Raw genomic sequence first — 14,972 nt, 5'->3', positions numbered from 1 at the left:
AGTAGCTCACAGTTGGGATGAGAGAAGAGACAGACATTCTCACAGCTACATGTAATCCAGTATAATATAAGGAATAATCTCAGTGTATCCCAAGTGCTCTGGTAGCACATAGAGGAATTCAGGACCATGTCGCGGGTGACATTCAAGTGATGAATTAAAGCGTTCACCGGGTGTGGAAGCACAGAATCAAGAAAAGGCGTGAGTCACGTTTGGGAGATGGTAAGTTCAGTGTGTCTGAGCCATAAGGATCAGCAGGAGGCGAGACTAGGCTGAATCCCGAAGTTCTTGGCTGGCATGCTAAGGAGTTTGGGTTTCTGTTAATGGTGGGCCTTTTGTAGGCCAAAACAGGTTTGGACTATTTTAGAAAAAGAACCTGACCTCTGTAGAGATGCTCAAATTCCCTAGGTCTTCACGGAGGCCAAATTCTGGAGTATAGCAGCCCTGCTAAATGATCGTGGGCAACGGCTGAGTCAGCCAAGGGGGAAAGAGAACCTGCAGGAGTAGAAGCTTAAACTCAGCCTTCACTCCACTGCTGGCCAGGAGGCTGCCTCTGACACGTGCCTGAATGCCAGCAGCAATGGAAAGGGACTGGCTGGCAGTATTCACAGGGTTTCAAGCACTCCTCTTAGTTCCCTGATTGGACTATTTACCTTTTCAAATCCTGCTGAGAAGAGGTGATTTTTCTCCAGGTTTCTCTCCAAGTTCCCCTGGGGGGAAGGGAGACATGTTTGGAGTTCCAAGAGATGAAATATACCCTGCTACTTCTCCCCCACCCCAACCCTCCCAGTTTGAGCTGGAGAGGCTGTGTGGTGCTGGCGGGAGTCGAGCACAGCTGCCACCATCGACTGGGCCGGGCTCCACACCTCCCTCGGCCAACAGGTCTCCCAGCGGACAGAGCAATAAACTCCCTCATCCTGCTGGCAGCTTCAGGAAGCAGAGAAGTGGCTGGGTACCAATGAGGGGGCTGAACAGGGAAACAGGGTTGGGCAGAATCGTGATGAAGGGGTAAGTAAGAAGTTTCGAGATGTAGGACTGTCACTACTTCAATCTCCTCTGCCTAGGGAAGCATCCTGAACACAAACTTGTCTACTGCCTTCCATGCTCCCTTACCTTCCACCTCCTAAAAAACCAGCTTAGCTTTTTCCATGGCTCATGGAGAGGCCAGGCCCCATAGAAGGAGCACAGCCATCCAGATGACCCACTGGTCTCTCAAACACCCTTCCTTTCTGAGACCATGGTTCTGACTTCTTACCAGTTATCTCCTATGCCCTGAAGACCACGTGTGACTGGCTGGAAGCATCTAATGGGCCATGTACTTCTCAGTTCCTTAGCCTCCGCCTCTCCCTTGATCTTGGCCTTGCCTACCCATGCCTTCTGAAATGTTTCATTTTCCAGCCCCTTTCCTTTCCCCGAGGGTTTTCCTCCCTATCTACTCCTGCCTGTTGCTAGCTGACACTGTACCTTCTCTTCCTCCCAACCCATGCCAATACGTGAATAACTGACCACTCCTGCTCCAAGACCCAGCCTGCCTCTGCCTATTGTGATATCTCGTCTCTCAAGACGAAGGCTTTCCTACCCACTGGTGTTTCTTGCCCAGCTTATCTGGGTAAAGGGATTTTCTATTTTTTTCTTTTTCACCTCTGGGTCACTGCTCTCAAAGGTACATCCTGAGATGAGATACTGTTTACCCAGAGTGTGGTGGTCTGTACTCTGTGTCACTATTATTCAGTAGGACTTTTGTTTCTTCAAGGGACCTTAGAAATCATTTGCATAGTCTAACTCAGTTGATTGAAGAGGGAAACAGCCCAGAGGAGTGATGTGGCTTGCCCAAGGTCACACAGCAAATTAGAGACAGAACTAGGATTAGAACCTTCTGTACATCTGCACGGGCAGCCACAGCAGTAATAAGCATGGCTTATTTATTGAGCATGGCTCTGGTCAGGGCATTCTGCCCAGCATGGACAAAGGGGAAGAGAGAGAGCACCTTCCCTTGGAGATTTGGGACCCAGAGTCTAGATGGCAGGACGAGACATAAGATAAATAACAGGCAAGGCAGCATAGTCCCCATGCAAAATCAGTGCTATAAACAAGTTCTACAGAGAAGTTCAGAGGATGAAGGGTTTTCTTCAGCCAGGCGAGGCCAGTATGGAGGAACGTCGTGGGAAAAGCTCAGGACCAGGATTCTGCCACTAATGCTCTTTGTGGCCTTGGAAAGGGCATTTCCTCCCTCTGTAAAATGTAGTTAGACAAGGGACTGCTCCCAGGTTCCCCCAGCTCTGTCAGTCTTGTTCTTTGAAGAGAGCCAGAGTTGAAGCCTCTTCCGTCTCCCTTCATCTGAAAACTCGGAGCAGGGAACGTTTGAGAGGTTGATCAATTCCTGAACTCTCAAAGGTAGCAGGAGAATCAACTCTAGGGAGGAAGGCCTGAGGGGCACTATTGCCGTATAACCCAGGGACAGCAGGAATATGGGGAAACTGTGGCATAACACCAGAGAAAAGACCCTGTCACCCAGCATCCCATTCCCAAAAAAAGTTTGGCAGGAATTGAAGTTAAACTGGGGAGGCAGGGACCCCTGGAAGGTTGGGGTCCCAGTGGGCCTCAGATTGGATTTTTATTCCTTCCTGAATTCAAACTCCAAAGCTAGAGGAGCTCTCCCACTCCTATTGTGGAAAAGGGCAGCTGTTGCCCCTGTCCCCAGTCGGGGAAACTTGGAGAAGGAGTGGAGGGGTCATCTCAGGAGGCCTAAGGAGAAGTCATTAGTCTGAGATGATGCAATTGTTGAGTAAATGTTACAGCCTCTGGCTCAGGCTGGTTGGATGCTCACAGGCTGGGGGCTAGGACCCCTAGAGTCCCCACTATCTCCCCCAACTCACAACTGAGAAGGAGTTAGATAAACTGAGGGAAGAAAGAAAAAAAATGAGAGGGTATCCAGAAAAGGATAAGCTAGTGAAAGGAAACTAAGGAAGTAGGGGGTTCCTGGAAGGACTGAAGGCGGAAAGGGAGGCTGAAAGCTGTACTGAGAGGGATGGGAGCCTGAGGGGAGAAAGGCCAGGCGGGCGTGGCCAGGAGGGGAGTAAACCCAGAGCTGGTGGTGACAGATGGGTGGACACAAAGAAGAGAGCTTCAGGGAAGACAGATGGATGGGGGAGGGAAGAGAAGAGGTTGGGGGGATTTGGGGGGAGCCCAGTAGTTGGAGGCCATAATGAGATTGGAGATGGGCTATGAGCTGAGGAGAGGTGAGTGGAGAGGAAAGAAGAAAGGGGAGGCCGCCTTAGGAGACAAAGGCAATACAGCCTAGAGGGCCGGGGACGAGAGGGCTCGGTTGGGCGCTGAGAAGGGGGGCTTCCAGCCGGGCTGGCAGCAGAGAGAGTGACAGATTGTGTAGTGAGCCAGAGTGGAGACCCGCTGTCACCTTCCAGAGGCACAGAGAGGTGGAGACAGAGAAAGACAGACTGACAGAGACCATGTGGAAAAACACAAGGAGAGAAGCTAAGACGAAAGACATCCAAGACAGGCTGTCCCTTCCCAGAAACAACAGCTCCTGCCCAGGAGGAGCAAGCTCTGCCTGTCCTGCTCCTGTGACCCAAAACACTGCCACTGTTACAAAATAACACCCTAGCCATAGGCCACTCCCGGGAAGGGTCAGGCAGTGTGGCACAGCGAGGGTTAATGTCGTCTGCTCTCCCTGCCAGCCGCTTGCCTGGTTGGGTCCCCAGGGCTCCCCACATATGTCACCCCCTCTCCTGCCAAACCCACTGCTTCCCAGCTCCTCCAGGCCCTCCCCCCACCCTCGAGGACAAGGCCCAGGCCCGTGTGTCTTCCCTACACACCAACCTCCCTCCCCTCCCACAACGATCTACCTCTCAGGCCATGGGGAAAGATTTGTGAATCATGATCTGAAAAAGTGAATGCCTGTAAAATGTAAAATAGCAGGAACACTCGTTCTGTTGTATCAGGTGTTGCCTGATTATTGGATTATCACAAATAAAAACCAGTGGAGATTTTTAAACAACAAAAAGAAAGTAAAATAACAAACTATAAAGCCATAATCCTCCTCCTTATCCCCAGGCCCTGGTCTTCCTGCCCTCCTTGCAGCAAAGACCCCCACACAACTCCAGGGGTTCTCCCTTCCCCTGGGGTCAGAGGCCAGACAAGCTGGGTTGGCCTCAGAACTCTCCCCAGCCTCCATAATCATAATGCCGCAGATATATGTGTGTATGAAACTTCTTGCCACTTTAAAATCACCATAGGAGGTTGGGATGAGCACTTTATACAGTTTACCCAGCACTTTCCCATGCATTATTTCACCTGGGTGTCACTACTCTGACAAAATAAAACTCAGTCAAGGTTAAGTGACTTATCCAAGGTCACCAGGACTTAGACCCATGTCTAACTGCCCCCAAATTTAGTAGATGTAGTTCTTCCCACCATTTCATGCGTTTATGTCCTCTTTATCACAATTGTGTTCTTTTTTCGCTACTCCCCTAAGGAGCAAATTCTAAGTGAAGTCCTAAGTGAAAACTGGGGCAGGAGGCCCCAGAGTCCAGGATCCTGGGATGCCAGATGCAGAGGAGGAGGAGGGGCCCCCAGAGCACTCTTGCACCCTCCTCTCCTATGGAACCTTAGCTTGAACTGGGACAGGTTCAGGCAGGGTGCTTCCAGGATGGAGGCTGCAGAGCTTAAGTATCTGAGCAAAATGGCCTGAAAGGAGGGAGCCCTGCAAGGGGTTTGGCTTCTTCCCGCCTTCTCTATGTGATCCTCAAGGTTCCTTTCTGCTTAGGGTGTCTCTCTAGATTCTGCTTCTGTTTTCCTCAGTGTCTTACTTTTTGGGATCTGGCCTCCCTGTTTCAGTAATAGTCCCTCATCTCCATCGTTCAGTTTATCACCTTTCCCCCACCTTGTTCTCTTTGTCTCTGGTATTTTTTTGTTTCCTCCCAACTGTCTGCTCTCTGCTTACCCCGTGCCTATGTGGCCCCACCCTGCCTTGGGGCCTCCCTTAGGACTCTGTCCCATGGTGTCAGTATTTCCCTGTCGCTGAATGGCTGTGTTTCCTCCACATCTGTATTCATCCAAGTCTGTGTCTCTCTTTTTTTTTAGACGGAGTCTTGCTCTTGTCGCCCAGGCTGGAGTGCAATGGCACAATTTCGGCTCACTGCAACCTCTGCCTCTCGGGTTCAAGCGATTCTCCTGCCTCAGCCTCTCGAGTAGCTGGGATGACAGGCGCCTGCCACCACACCCAGCTAATTTTTGTATTTTTAGTAGAGACGGGGTTTCACAATGTTGGTCAGGCTGGTCTCGAACACCTGACCTTAGGTGATTCACCTGCCCTGGCCTCCCAAAGTGCTGAGATTACAGGTGTGAGCCACTGTGCCTGGCTGCAGCATCCTCTTTTAAAGCCTCTCCCCAAGTCTCTATCTCTCCCATAGCTTGGGTCTCCAAGTCTTCCACAGAGCCTTGGCAACCTGGCAATTCTGTTTCCATTCTTTTTTTTTTTTCTTAAAAAAAAATCTTTTTGCCTCCTTTGTGTGTCAATCTCCCCATGAGACTGTGTCTTCCCATTTCCCTATGTCTTCCCCATGTCTGTTACCCGATGACTGTGGTTTCTCATTTTTTTCCCTCCCTGAGTCTCGGTATCTTCCCGTGTCTTTCTCGTCGTTTCCCTCCACTTCCCCTGTCCCTGTTCATCTCCCCTTCTTTCTGAATCTCTCATCTCCCCCATGGCACTCTCTCCTGAGTCTCTTGGTCTCCCAATTTCTTGGATGGGGTGGAGGGCAGGAGAGTGGAGGAGGCAGAATTGTTGTTGCTGGGGGCTCATTAGGTGGAGATTGGTTTTTAATCAGCACCATGGCAATGATGATGCAAGAACTGAGATGCCACCTGATCCCCTGCCCCCCAGCCCCCCTCCTCAAGCCTCCTTTCCCCTCCAGCTCAGCCCATCTGCTGGCGCCTGGGCACCTGTCTGGGCCTGCCCAGGTGGGAGTTGGCACCTCCCAGACTCAGGGGTGGGGGCAGGTGGGGGAGCTTGGGGAGGAATTATGGGACTCCCCTTAGGGAATGCTTCACCCTGGAGAAAGCCCAGAAAATGTTGACCAGCAACAGAGAAATGGCAAGTTCCTCCAGCCTGAAGGTGGGATGTGCTCCTACTAAGCTCTAGGCCCACTACACATATTTATCTCCCTTAATTTCCATGGCAACCTAAGAAGCAGCTATAATCAACCCCATTTTACAGAAAAAGAGGTCAAGGCTCAAAAGATTGTTATTTGTCCAAGGTCACACAGCTGACAGAGCCTTTTTCACTGTACCACACTACCTCTCCAGCCATGGTTCTTTTCAATACTCGCAAAGGTTCAGTGAAAACATCGAACAGCTGAGTAGGGAGAGAACTTCAGATACTGAAACCCTCTGTGCACTCTCTCTCTATGTACCCTGGTCCCTGTGCTGCCCCTCCTCAATCCTGCCACTCGGCAACATACACACACACACACACACACACACACTGTCTCACACTTACATTCACACTCAAACACACACACTTGCATATACATGCTGGAGGCTACTGAGCTATTGATGGGAACTTAATCAGTGGCCATTTGCATCTATTTTTGTATCTGGTTTTCTTATTGCTGATTTGATGCCCTCAAAACACACTCAGAGCCTGCCTAGGCTGCCCTGCCCTCCTCTCCCAGTGTCCTTCCAATCCTGGTTCTTCCTGTCTTGGCACTCCTCCACTCCTCTCCTTTTAGCCCTTACCTCTTTCTTCCTAAGAGCCCTCTAATTCCCAGTGGTTCAGGTTGGGCTGGCCAGCCTAGAAAAACTCCCTGTGGGATCTGTGTCCCAAATTTGATCCTGCTCCTCCCCTTGGTGATGGGTTAGGTAGGAAGATAGGGGATGGGGTAAGGAGGGTGTGGGGGTGATTGAGTCCCAGGGTGATGAGGGTAGGGGCTGGAACAGTTGCTACAGGCAGCCTGGCAAACAGTGGGTACCAGTTTTATGAAGGATAAGAACTTGAGGGCCAGGACCCTAGGGTCCTCTTCTGCATTGTAGTGCTGTCCACTTGCTGTTTTCTCAGTTTCCCTGTCAGTACCTTGAAGAGTCTTCCTCTCAGGAAAAAGGAGACACCAGGAAAGGGCTGTCCAAGTCACGCTGGGACTCAGAATGGGGCCATGGCACTTAACCATAGCTTGCTGGGAGCCTCTGCCCTGCTGCCTCTGATGTGGGAGACTGAGGGGGTTCATCTGTGGTCCTGCCCTGGCTCTCGCCCCAGCCCCACCCCTTCCCCAGCTCTCCATTTCTTGCTTATGAAATATGCATGGAGAACAGATGTCCCTGCTCCCCCACTCCCCGCCCCCCCAGGGCCAGCCCCCGCCCCCAGCTCCCGGGGGGTTCCCAGATCCCTCTGCCAATGGCTGCCTGGCCTGGCTGTTTAATATTGATGAAGGGGGGTGGGCCTGGGCCAGCCAATGGAGAGCTGGGGGTGTGTGTGTGTATCTTCATATATATACATAGGGCTGGGCCAGCTCAGGTGTGTATGTGTCTGAGGGTGTGTGTGTGAGTGTGGCTGGCCCCAGTACATTGCCAAGCCTACCACCTCCACCTGGGCCCTACACCGCCACAATGTGTACCCCTCTTATCTGCCCTGGAGCCTGTACAGCCATGCCACGCTGCCCCTGAGAGTCTAGAAAGCTGGTCACTAACTTTGCAGACGGATGAGCCCTGAGCACCCAGAGGAGACTGGGGCTGTCAGCGCTGCCCCTTGTGCTGCCGGCTTGGATCCCCTGACAGGGTCCTTCTAGGTAAAGGGGAAACCACGGGTGGGGAGGGATGGGCGTGTCCCTCCCATTCTCTGGCTCAAGCCCCTTCCTAGAGCCTCCCTCTAGTTCTCTCTCTCATGCGCTGTGTCTCTCTCTGTCTCCGCATGCCCCTCTTCTCCACTCCTCCCCTTCGACTCTTTGTGCCTATCTATCCTCAGTCGGGTTAGGGCTGGCAGAAGTCGGGTGGGAAGTCCTGTCCTGGAGGCTTGGAATTGCTGCTCCCCTGATCCTTGGACCCTGGAACTTTGAGACCAGAAGTGGATTTGGGGGTGAGGATTTGATGGGTAAATAGAAGCTGCTGCCGGGACTGGAACTGGGGAGGACAGTGGGGCCAGGTGGAGATGAGACTGGGGCCAGATGGGGAGCACAGAGCGGGGAAGGAAGGGCATGGCGAAGTGATGAGGGATGAAGGAACATAGGGACCAGGCAGAGAGAATTAGCCTGTGATAGATGTGATAAATGTGTTGGGAACCCCACAGCTGAACTCCTGCTCCCAACTCCAGCATGGGGGTGGGGATTTGGGGGCACTAAACATGTACTGGGAGGTGCTGACTTTGGGGCCTCCCACACTATTGCCATCCCCCCATAGTTCATTTGAACCCCAGAACATGGAATGTGTTCTCAATTTCAGCACTAACCACCTTGTTTCCTGTTAAGATTGTGTGTGTACTTGTCATCAGATGTGGATGACTTTGCATCCCTCCAGAGCTTCATAGCTGTTTGTTGGCTTGATTTGAACCTATCTTCTGTGTGATGGGGTGGGGCAAGGCTTGGGAGGATCCTAACCCCTGTGAGAGTATCTATCAGGCAGGAAAGCCAGAGCGGGGAAAGAAAGGGAGATAGTGACGGTGCAGGCACCTTGGGGCTTCTGTTTCTAATCATTCTTAGTTGAGCTGATGGTGAGTGGCCCACTGTTCCCTTTAACACTGCAACAAGCAAAGCCCTTTCCCCAGCTTTTCCAATGCCATGTTTGTGCTGCCCTGCCCTGATCTCCTCTGGTCCTAGGACAAGCAAACCTTAGCTGAGTCCCATAAGGGTAGCTCCAAAAATCTGTCTGTGTCCTCCTCTGCAGGCCATGTCTGAACCTACCCTGGGCTATGGGAGAGTATGGGGGTAGAAGGTTGATTATGTTCCCTTTCCCCAGCCTTCCTTGCAGAGCCTCCAAAAGGGCCAGGGAATGGCAAGGGCTGAAAATTTCAAGGACAGAGGTGGAGGAAGGGGCTGGTTGTGCATAGGTGGGTGGTGGTGAGAAGAGCTATCTTCCCCTGGTTTTAGTGGACAGGATCTGACATCCACAATGGTTCTACTGGAGAGGTTTGGGGAACTGGGAAGGGAGCTGTGCAGAGCTGGGGCAGCTGTGCAGAGCTCCATATGTCCTAGTCTACTCTACAATGGGCAATCTGTGTGTTTATCCGCTCCTCCACCCCAGGCAGCAAGGGTGGAGAGGGGCCCTGAGAGGGAGGGGACCACAGGACCAAGGCTTGTATTCTCCCCTCACAACTGGGAAGCATCTAGAGTCATAGCTAACTTCTCTTGGAGCTGTGGCTGCAGTCTTGCTCAGATTTTTTCCTCCTTTTATTTATTCATTTAGGTAAAAAACAACATAAAATTTATAATAACCATTTTTAAGTGTACAATTCAGTAGTGTTCAGTATATTCACATTGTTGTGAAACAGATATCTAGCACTTTTTCATCCTGCAAATGTATAATTCTATACCCACTAAACAACAACTCCCCTTTACCCACTCCCTCAGTCCCTGGCAACCGCCATTCTACTTTCCGTTTCTATGAATTAGACTACCTTAAATACCTCATATAAGTGGAGCTATACAGTATTTGTGTTGTTACTGGTTTATTTCACTTATCATCATATCCTCAAGGTTCATTCATGCTGTAGTGTGTGACAGAACTTCCTTTTTAGGGCTGAATAATATTCCAATGTATGTATATACTACATTTTGTTTCTCTGTTGTCTATTGATGGACATTTGGCTTGCTTCTACCTCTTGGCTATTGTGAATAGTGCTGCTATGAACATGAGTGTGCAAATATCTCTTTGGCTTGTATATATACCCAGAGGTAGGATTCCTGGAGCATATGGTAGTTCTATTTTTTTATTTTTTGAGGAACATTTATACTGTTTTCCATAGTGGTTGCATCATTTTGCAGTCCCAACAAGGCATAAGGGTTCTGATTTCTCCATATCCTCGCCAAGACTTATTTTTTGTTTGTTTGGTTTTTGTTTTTATAGTAGCCATCCTAATGGGTATGAAGTGATATTTCATAGTGGTTTTGATTGGCATTTTAATGATTAGTGATGTTGAACATTTTTTCATATGCTTCTTGGCCATTTGTATAACATCTTTGGAGAAATGTGTATTCTAATCCTTTGCCCATTTTTTTTCTTTAAAAAATTTTTATTTACATAAATTTATTGGGTACAAGTGCAATTTTGTTACATGCATAGATTGCATAATGGTCAAGTCAGGGCTCTTAGGATGTCCATCACCTGAATAACATACATGGTACCCATTCTGTAATTTCTCATTTCACCCCCCTCCCAATCCCTCTTTTGCCCATTTTTAAATTGGGTTATTATTTTTTTTTTTGTTATTGAGTTGTAGGATTTATTTGTATGTTCTAGATATTAACCCCCTATCAGATATATAATTTGCAAATATTTTCTCCCATTCCATAGATTGCTGTTTTACTCTGTTGATTATGTTCTTCAATAAATTAAAGTTTGATGTGGTCCCATTTTTTCTATTTTTGCTTTTGGTGTCACATCCAAGAAATCACTGCTGAGTCCAACGTCATGAAGGTCTCTCCCTGTTTTCTTCTAGGAGTTTTATGGTTTTAGATCTTCAATCCTCTTGCTCAGTTTTAACCTGCCTGGTGTATCCTTCTCATCACTTCTGCTCCTTTCCTACTACTCGTTTTCTCTTCCCTTCTTATTACCTTTCCTCCTCCTCTTCCTTTCACCCTGTCCACCTGCCTCTCTGTCTCTCAGCCTCTCCCCACCCCGACCCACACTCGTTTCTGCTGTTCTTCCCTCACACTCACAGTTCCTTACCCCTCCCAGCCCACCTCAAACCTGCTTTCCTGCCTCTGAGCTGAGCACTCCCTCCTCCCTCTGCTGCTACCACTTCTCTCTTCTCTTTTTCAGGCTTCAGACTAGAACCCTGACCATGGAACCCTGAAGTGGCAGTGACTTCTAGAGCTCAGTGGCAGACCCGACGACCCCAGGCCCTTCCTCCCCCTCCCACCACCAGCTTTCAAGCTCCCAGAGGGAGGGGTGGGGAGGGGATCCTGATCTCACAGGGCAGGGGGCTTCCATCATGATGCTCAACTCAGACACCATGGAGCTGGACCTGCCGCCCAACCACTCAGAGACTGAGTCGGGCTTCAGTGACTGTGGGGGCGGGGCGGGCCCTGATGGTGCTGGGCCTGGGGGTCCGGGAGGGGGCCAGGCCCGAGGCCCAGAGCCGGGAGAGCCTGGTCGGAAAGACATGCAGCATCTGAGCCGCGAGGAGCGCCGGCGCCGGCGCCGCGCCACAGCCAAGTACCGCACGGCCCATGCCACGCGAGAGCGCATCCGCGTGGAAGCCTTCAACCTGGCCTTCGCCGAGCTGCGCAAGCTGCTGCCCACGCTGCCCCCCGACAAGAAGCTCTCCAAGATTGAGATCCTGCGCTTGGCCATCTGCTATATCTCCTACCTGAACCACGTGCTGGACGTCTGAACTCGGCCTGTTTCCCACCTCCCGGACTTCTCTGGGGCCCCTTTCCACCGCTCACTGCTTAGAATGGCCGCATCCTCCCCGAGCCCTTAAACCTTGGCATGGAGTCCCAAAGGCCCTGGGCCCAGGCAGAGAGCCCACGGGCTGGTCATGAGGGCATCTTTCTTTCACTGACCCGGGCACCTCGAGGGCTTTTCTCCTGGGTTCCTCCCGGGGTTTACTGCTGAGGCCCAGCTGTGCAGAATTGTTTGCTAGTGTGGTTGGTATGGAATCCTTGCTAGCTTTACTAAGCCAGCCGCACTTGGAGTCTGCCCCCAAGCTCTCTCACGGAATGCTGCCTCTTCTACCCCTATGTCCAAATTTTCAGCGACTACAGACCCCAGCTCTGTATCCTATCTGTTCTAGCTTCTCCTGCCCATGGTGGGGATGGGCTATCAGAACGGCAAGGGAGGAAGACTGGGATTAGAGTGGGAGTGGGCTTCTTCCTTCAAGATCTCAGTCTCTCAGTGCTTGGCAGAGGGGCGGGGCCCTGGGGAGGCAGGGGTTGGTGCCCTGACTCCTGTGAGGGAAATCTCAGTAGCCGGGAATTATGGAAAAACTCTTCCTGTTTCTGCCCATCTCGTTCCTGTGGCTTAGCACATACAGACCTCAGATCTTACTTGGTAGTGAGTGCCTTGCCCTCTCCGAGCTATTTGGCCACTTCCCTGCCCCTTTGACTCCTACTGTCCCAATTTTCTCCCTCCCTGTGTGTCACTAGAGAAAAAAAAAAAAACAAAAAAACCTAGATCCCAGATTAGGGGATGACATCCCAAACAGCCCGGAGTATTTGCAGGAGGCTCAGGCAACGAGTGGGCCACATCTCACTTCTGCTTCCTCCATCTCAACCCACCCTGAAAATGTGCAGCACCCTCACTGGTTCCTCCCCCTCACAAGGAGGGTGCCCGATTGTTGCCCTCTGGGAGTGCTCGGTTCTCCTGGCCCTAGGACCTACTGATTAAATTTTTTTTTTTGTTTTTCCTTGATCTGCTTTTGGCAAGGGAAAAGACCCCCAACTCTGTGTCCCTACTCCATGTTGCTGATCCCCACCTGCACACTATAACCCAGGGTCAGCAGTAGAATGAAGGGCCTTAGAACTTGCATAGAAGAAATGAACTCACTGCATTTCTGTGTTCCCTTCTCCCTCGCAACAAACTCCTAGCTCTACAAGTATATTTATTTATTCATCTATTTATTATTTATTTATTTATTTATTTATTTATAAATATTGCTATTTATTGCCGAGTTGTGCACTTTGGGATAGAGTGAGGGGCTCCCAGCAGCTCTAGCTGGGTCTTTCTTGCTTCCTCCCTGTTACTCCTCTCCTTTTCTTGCTCCTTCAACTCTTGGTGTGTGTGAGCATGCCCTTTGCTCGCCACACCATATCCTTTCCCCAGATCCACCTGTCCTGACACTCTAGTCCTCCAGGATAGTGCTCCTCCCCCAGCTTCGGGGCTCCTGGATGTCCTTCCTCAACGCTCTCCACCCCTAGACAGTCCCACCCGGTCCCGTCTGCCTATTTTCTCTCCCCAGCCTGCCCCATGACCCCTGCTTCTTCCTGATACTCCCAAGAGCAGGCCCCAGGGGTCTGTGTCTTATATCTGTGTGTGATTCCTTCTGGTTGCATTCCCAATTTCATACAAAAGGAAAAATAAAAGTGACCTCGTTCTAGCACCAGGTATGGTTGTGGTTCATTCAGTTGGGTTAGGAAGCTGGCCTGCAGGTTATGGTAGGGTGGGCATTAAGGGTCCTGGGCTTCGTAGGCTCTTCTGATGAGGTCAGAGAGCTCAGTTTGGGGAACAAACGAAGACAGAGAGAAGGGGCCACAGGGAAAAGAGGTTCAGGGGAGAGTATAACATACAGATCCAAGATTGCCCCACCAAAATCTGGGTGCCAGATACTCCCTTCTTGGTACTTATTTAGTGACACTATCTGACTTCTCTGATGTTGTGCTTCTGCTCCTGCTCTCTACGGCCTGAGGAAGAGGTGAATATTCCAGTGGAACCTAAGTTAAACATGTGTCTGTGGGTCCGTGCTGCTGGTAAAAGCTATGGTATGAAACTGAGACATTGCCTTCCCCTTTATTGTCTCTAGGCTGGGTCAAAATTCCCTGCAATCTCAGTTCTTGGCCTATTTTGTGTTCCCCAGCCTTAGGATACTGGGGAAAACAGACGGCAGGCCTGGGACTCACAGAGGAGTATGGACAGGGATTAAAAAAAAAAGAGTGCTGAAGGAACCCTCAATGAATTTATAGATGGGAACACACAAGCTCAGAGAAGGTCAGGGTCTTACCCAAGGTCACACAGCTAATTGGGAGCACAACTAAGGCCCAAATCCAGGTTCTTTGTACCATATGCTGCCAATTCCCCTCTGCCTCCTTAAAATGACCCAGCCTGACAGCCCTCTTTTGGAGCCCATATTTTCATAGGTGCATTTATAAACTAGAGAGGATTTAAGGTTGTGTGGCGAAGAAACCAAAAGGTCTGGAGACCACTTTATAGAAAGAACAGTTGAAAAACTGAGGATATGTGTCTTGATCAGAGTAGACTTGGGGATAATAGGACACCCACTTTTAAATATTGAAAGAAGAATCAAAAGTGGATATTCTGTGGGGCCCCAGGAGGCAGAACAAAACCAGTGAGTAGAAGTTAGAGGAAAGTGGATTTTAATTGGAAGAAAAATTTTGCAATACCTGGAGCTGTCCAGCAATGACAGTGACTGCCTCAAGAGGAGAACTCCAAATAGAGAAGCTGGAGCATCAACCACACACAAAGAAATCATAGAGCACGTTCCTGCCTCTGATGGAAGACTGGCTAGGATCATTAGAAGATCCTTTCCAAACTTAAGGTCATACGAGAAGGCTGAAGGCAAACAGCAGGAGGGAAATGCAGAGACACCTTCCAGTCCCTGAAGGGTTTTCTTTTTCTTTTTTTTTTTTTTAATCGTGTTGAGACAGAGTCTTGCTTTGTTGCCCAGGCTGGAGTGCAGTGGCAGGATCTTAGTCCACTGCAACCTCCACCTCCCGATTCAAGCCATTTTCGCAGCTCAGCCTCCTGAGTAGCTGGGACTACAGCTGCCTGCTGCCATGCCTGGCTAATTTTTGTGTCTTCAATAGAGATGGAGTTTCACCATGTTGGTCAGGCTGGTCTCAAACCCTTGACCTGACGTGATCCTCCTGCTTTGGCCTCCTAAAATGCTGGGATTACAGGCATGAGCCACCGTGCCCAGCTATGGATTTTCATCTTTGATGAACAAAGAATGACATAAACAGCACGAGGGGCTTAAGTTAGACTTACGGAGGAGCTTCCATACAGGAGGACTTGACATCTTCCCCTTCCCATGTGAGTTAAATGACATGTGCTCTGCCCAGAGGCTGACAAAAGGGAGG

General features: G+C 50.2%; 1 protein-coding gene across 1 annotated transcript; it reads left to right on the top strand.

Moving 5' to 3' along the window:
* The first annotated feature begins 7,500 nt into the window (after positions 1-7,500).
* On the top strand, positions 7,501-13,261 carry NHLH1 (nescient helix-loop-helix 1). The gene is made up of 2 exons (XM_001117555.5): positions 7,501-7,793; positions 10,978-13,261. The coding sequence occupies exon 2, from the start codon at positions 11,150-11,152 to the stop codon at positions 11,549-11,551; it is 402 nt and encodes a 133-aa protein (XP_001117555.1). The 5' UTR covers positions 7,501-7,793; positions 10,978-11,149; the 3' UTR covers positions 11,552-13,261.
* The last annotated feature ends 1,711 nt before the right edge of the window (positions 13,262-14,972 follow it).

Source organism: Macaca mulatta, chromosome 1, assembly GCF_049350105.2.
Source record: "Macaca mulatta isolate MMU2019108-1 chromosome 1, T2T-MMU8v2.0, whole genome shotgun sequence".
Classification (NCBI taxonomy): Eukaryota; Metazoa; Chordata; class Mammalia; order Primates; family Cercopithecidae; genus Macaca; species Macaca mulatta.
The sequence above is the reverse complement of the archived record's forward strand: the minus strand, read 5'-3'. Positions and strand labels throughout refer to the sequence as shown.